The sequence below is a fragment of the Gavialis gangeticus genome, unplaced genomic scaffold (assembly GCF_001723915.1).
Source record: "Gavialis gangeticus isolate Ggan-Ray unplaced genomic scaffold, GavGan_comp1, whole genome shotgun sequence".
NCBI classification, from domain to species: Eukaryota; Metazoa; Chordata; order Crocodylia; family Gavialidae; genus Gavialis; species Gavialis gangeticus.
In genome coordinates, this window is record NW_017728995.1 from 88,688 (window position 1) to 93,530 (window position 4,843).

Genomic DNA, 4,843 nt, shown 5'->3' on the forward strand with positions numbered 1-4,843 from the left:
TCCAGAGCATCGCTCTGGAGGACTAGGCCTCCATTTGTGCTAGTGCATGCTATTTTGATGCACTCTGTACCACTATTTTTTTTTTTGCCATCAGGAAATCCTGGTAGCAAATTTTGCCCCCACACTCCAAATCAGCAGCGCACCACACACTTTAATGTTCAACATGTGCAGTTTGGGGTGCCACAAACCACACATGCCTACATGTGTGGACATGGCCATGTAAGTCTTCAGCATAACAGACTGTATAGTTACTGATGATTATTATTAGACTCTAAGAGTTTATCATTTCTATTTACCTGCTAATAGCAAGTTTGCCCTCATTCTTCACAGCCTGATAGATTTGTCTCTCTTCCTCCGTAAGCGTAACATGCTGAATAAATACTTTACGTTCTGGCAACTCCAAAACTGGCTTCCCTTTAATTTTGCTCGTTTTAGTTCTTCTAAGAGTAATATTTTTAATTAGGGACTGTAAACGCCTAGAAAGACATAAATGAACCAGTTTAACAGGTTACCAAAATGTTTGCTTAGTTTACTGAAAAAGTAAAGAAAAAACAAACAGCTCTCCTGCACAAAATTGACTACTATTACTAAATGAAGCATATTTTCAATTTATACATGAAACGTAAAGAAATTAAAAACACCAGTTTGTCAGTGTTTGTCAGTGATCATACTTATCTGCAGCATACTACGAACTCTCCATACCTAAGCCCCCCTTGATCTCCCATCGTAACAGGGCGCTGAATTGTTCTATGCCACCACTCTCGATCAGCAAATGGTTTCAGTTTTAGAAAGGAGAGAAGTGACCACAAATCCTTTAAGGAATTCTGGATAGGAGTGCCTAAAAAAAAAAAAGTAACACTGAACATGTAATATGTCCAATACATAAATTAAGTTCCAAGCTAAAACAGCTCTCTCCCCTCAACCCAGATTGTGGGTTTTTTTTGTTTTTTTTTAAATGAATTCATGTTTTGGATCTGTGACATTAAAAGAAAGCCGATGCTCCTACAAATCAACTAATCATTACGTTAGCATGCACTTGCACGGACAAGTCTTTCTACAGTTAATTCAATGCATCCTTCCATTGAAGTCAAGTATGCAACAGGTTGACAAAAGATCTTAATCCACACAAAAATGGGACAACACATGCATCAGCCAGAGAAATTGCATCATAAATAAATAAATAAATAAATAAATAAATAAAGCATTGGCAGAAAAAAAAAAAGCCTGAGGACTTCCATCTGTTTTTTTAAAGTTTGTTTAGTCTATTAAAAATGAAGTTTTAAAAGCACTAACTGCTATTAGAGAAGGCTTTTAAAAATTGAAACCACTGAAACTGGCTCGCTTAACATTTACTGAAAAAAGTCTGGACAGCCATACACTTGGATAAAGCTATGTCTGCACATTAAAAGAAAAGAAAAAAAGAAATGATGGTTTCAGATAGGATTCCAGTCTGCTCATAGGCTGGAGTTTGGATTTAAAATGACACTAGCCTAAGGCAGGGATTTTCAACCTTTTTTTAATAAATGTACCCTGGCAGCTGGATGTGGAGATAAGAGAGTTGGGGGGAGGGGTGGTGTGCAGCTGGGTGCAGAGCCGTGGCAGCATGGGGTGGTGGCTGGCATGTGAGCTTCCTCCCCCACTCCCCCCAACCCCACCCGTGAGGCCCACACAGGGACACCACTGCCCTCACCCACCCTCCCTGGCCCTGCTCCTGGGAGGTGGCGGTTTGGGGTGGTGGCACTCCACCCCTGCCCGCACATACCCCCTAGGGCCTTCCCAAGTACGCCTGGTTGACAACCCCTGACCTAAGCCTAGGGATTTTAGACTAGTGTATTTAATGTTCCTGCCAGAACCTAGAAAACTCAGAGGTTTATGGCTAGCAGGCCTTACTCTTCTGCTCAAGATCATACAGATCACGAAATTTGGGTTCAGGAATAATTTTTCCCCTAAATCAGACTGACATAGGCTGCAGGTTTCTATCTTCTTCTGCAGTGTGAGGCATAGTCCTTTGCCTAGGATCTTCAGAGCAGGGCATTAACAGTGCCTACATTTCCCCGGCTTTTAACTACGGCATATTATACCATATTCTTGGCGTTTCAAGTATAGCACCCTGGACTTCTGTACGAGGGCATGAAGCAAGATTTTAGGGAATTATTTGAGTTAATAACTACCGGTAAACAAGGGACTGTACCTGAAGACCCATAAGGCCCTTTCCAGTTCTTTGTTCTTAAGGCAAAAAGTGTTTGGAAGGCCATAATTTCTTTAATTTTTTTAATCATCTGTGTGAAATATTGTAAGACATGCAAAACATGATTGTGACAAAACCACTGTTCACAGGCAACAGAAAAATCTGAACACTAATTTTATGACTGCAGCCACACCCAGAAGGGCTAATAGCTATCTAACATATGGTATGTTGGGGCTCTACGCAGCACACATCTTCATATTCTTCTACTTAAGTCAGGACCCAATTCAGGCAAGTACTACTGTGCAGGATAAAAAACTTAAAACAGTTCCACTGATCTAAGTCGAGTCTATGTGACTAAGTGTGGTTCAGAATAAGGGTGCCTTCCTGAATTAGGACAAGGTAAATTTAAAAATCTACTTCTTTAGAAGTCTGACATGTTAGCTCATAAGTCTGTCCCTTCTTTCTTTGCTGATCATCTAGCTGTATTTTGGATATCTAAATAAATTAAATAGTTTAATTTGCTTGTATTCTCAACCTTCAAAACTCAAACATCACCAGAAATGGTTTTTGCTTTTATACATTTCTCATTTGCCCCAAAGAAACGGAAGAAATGCTTTATCCATTCTTTCCAAAGCTGTTTTAGCCTGAACTAAAGCTAAATTACGAAGATCAGAAATAAGTCTGAACTTTGGACACAGTCACCAACAAATGATTTTTAGATAAAGCCAAAGTGAAAACAAGATATTTAAAACTATTGAGGTGATGCCACTGCAGAACACAAATAGTAACATTGCAGTTTCTACATAGCAGATATTTTTCACCTGTCAGTATCCATCTTCTCTGTGCCTCCAGATTTAATGCAGCTTTAGTTTGTAGAGCATTTGGATTTCGTATTGTGTGCCCCTCATCCAATACCACTCGGAGCCATTTAAGTTTGTGTAACGGACTATTACCTCTGCTCTGAAACAGAAATTTTTGACCTTGTAACTCAACAAAATACACCGTCTGGCAACTATGTGCATTTACAGACATACTTTTTCATGCCCAGACAGGCTGGAGATCCGGCACGGAGCTGACATGCACCATGCTGCAATGCTTATTCTTGTATAAGTGGCAAAATGCACATCAGCATGGAGAAAATAGCAGCAGTGCATTCTGAACTAAAGCATCTTCTATGTGTTTTAGTTAAAAAGCATGCCGCTGCCACTTTCTATGCACTGATACATATTTTGCCACTTATACAACTGCAAGCGATGCAGTACAGGGTGCTTTTCATAGCCCAATGACAGAACAAGCCATCAAATCTAACACATGCAAGGTAAACTCATTAAAACAAGTATTCCTGTTTATCTTTACCCCTCAACATAAAATAGAAAACTAGGAATGACTTGTGTATTTAACAATTCCTGAAAAAAATGTATATCAGTAGTCTGAGACTGAAATTTTGGCAATTAGCTGCAGCAAAAGGAAAGCCGGCAGTAAGGTTTCAAAATCAGGTCAGAAAGCATGAAAGTGGGATAGGGTATTCAGATAGCAGTTATTTCAAGAAACCAAATCCAAGGTTTTGAAAAGGTACAAGCTTGCAGATGTAAGAATTATCATATAACAACTGACAGGTGTTCCCAAACTCTCCCTTCCCTTTTTAAAGCAACTGAAAAGGTATGTATGTCTGCCCACAGCTCTAAGCACTGTACATTTTTAAGGCTGTAAAGGATAAGGAGTTTTCAAAGGCATCAATAGGAGGTAGATCCCCAAATCCAACTGACATTCAATGACAGCTAAGAAGCTGTTTTTAAAAAGCTTGTGCTTTTAAAAGTCCCCAACCAAAACCATTTAGTTTTATTAACCCAAGGCCAAATCATTTTGCAGAAGCTACACATAAACTGGAAATGCAGCAAACTGCTACCTAATCCTTCCACAGGCCCAGGTATTGTGCCCCCTTGGCCACCTCCGCATTTTCAATAGAATGCTGGGAAGCAGGAGAACAAGTACAGCTTAGGATTGCTTGACAACACAATGCTCAAATATGCCATTACCATAATTCAGTTCACAAGATGGATTTGAATATATAGAATAGATTTTTCTTATGAAAAATGAGGGTTAAAGATTTTATCTCCTCTCCCAGAATATATGTATATGCTTCCAACACCCTCAAACACACGTAAACCCACTAAGTGAAATTTTGTACATGACATGCTCTGAAACGCATCAAATGTTAACAACTTTTGGATGGGACTTCAATGGTCTCCAAGCCCTCCAGATACAGAAGGAAAACATACTATTTGCATTATTCAAAACAGCAAAGATATTTAAATGAGTAAGTCAGGAACCCCATGAAATTACCAACACTGAGTTTTGTTAATAGGGATGACAAGAACATTAAGTTTGCAAAAGAAAAAAAAAAAGTTAAAAGCCAGGAAATGCCAAAAAGTTAAAGCTGCCTAGAAAGGAATCCAAGATTCCAATCTAAAAATCCAGAATTCTTACCATTCCCCTGCTATCAGTTAATATCTGACTATTATCTCATTTCTTTCTAGTGCTTTTCCACATGCAGAATGACAACCAATTACTGCTATCAGTAATTCCAATTGTGCAAGAAGCTGCACAGTGACAGAGAGATCCCAACTTTGCTGATGACCCATGTAAACATCAGCA

General features: G+C 39.1%; 1 protein-coding gene across 2 annotated transcripts in view; it reads right to left on the reverse strand.

Annotated features, from left to right (window-relative positions):
- Positions 1-4,843, reverse strand: part of HLTF (helicase like transcription factor) — a 62,856-nt gene that overhangs the window by 26,547 nt on the left and 31,466 nt on the right. For both annotated transcript variants that reach the window (XR_002094993.1, XM_019503113.1), the window contains exons 16-18: positions 3,010-3,148; positions 703-838; positions 297-476 (exon numbers count right to left, since the gene is read on the reverse strand). Coding sequence is in view for 1 of the 2 variants with exons in the window: in XM_019503113.1 (XP_019358658.1) it covers positions 297-476; positions 703-838; positions 3,010-3,148 (455 nt within the window). In the remaining variant the exon portion in view is untranslated. The remainder of the gene's footprint in view (positions 1-296; positions 477-702; positions 839-3,009; positions 3,149-4,843) is intronic.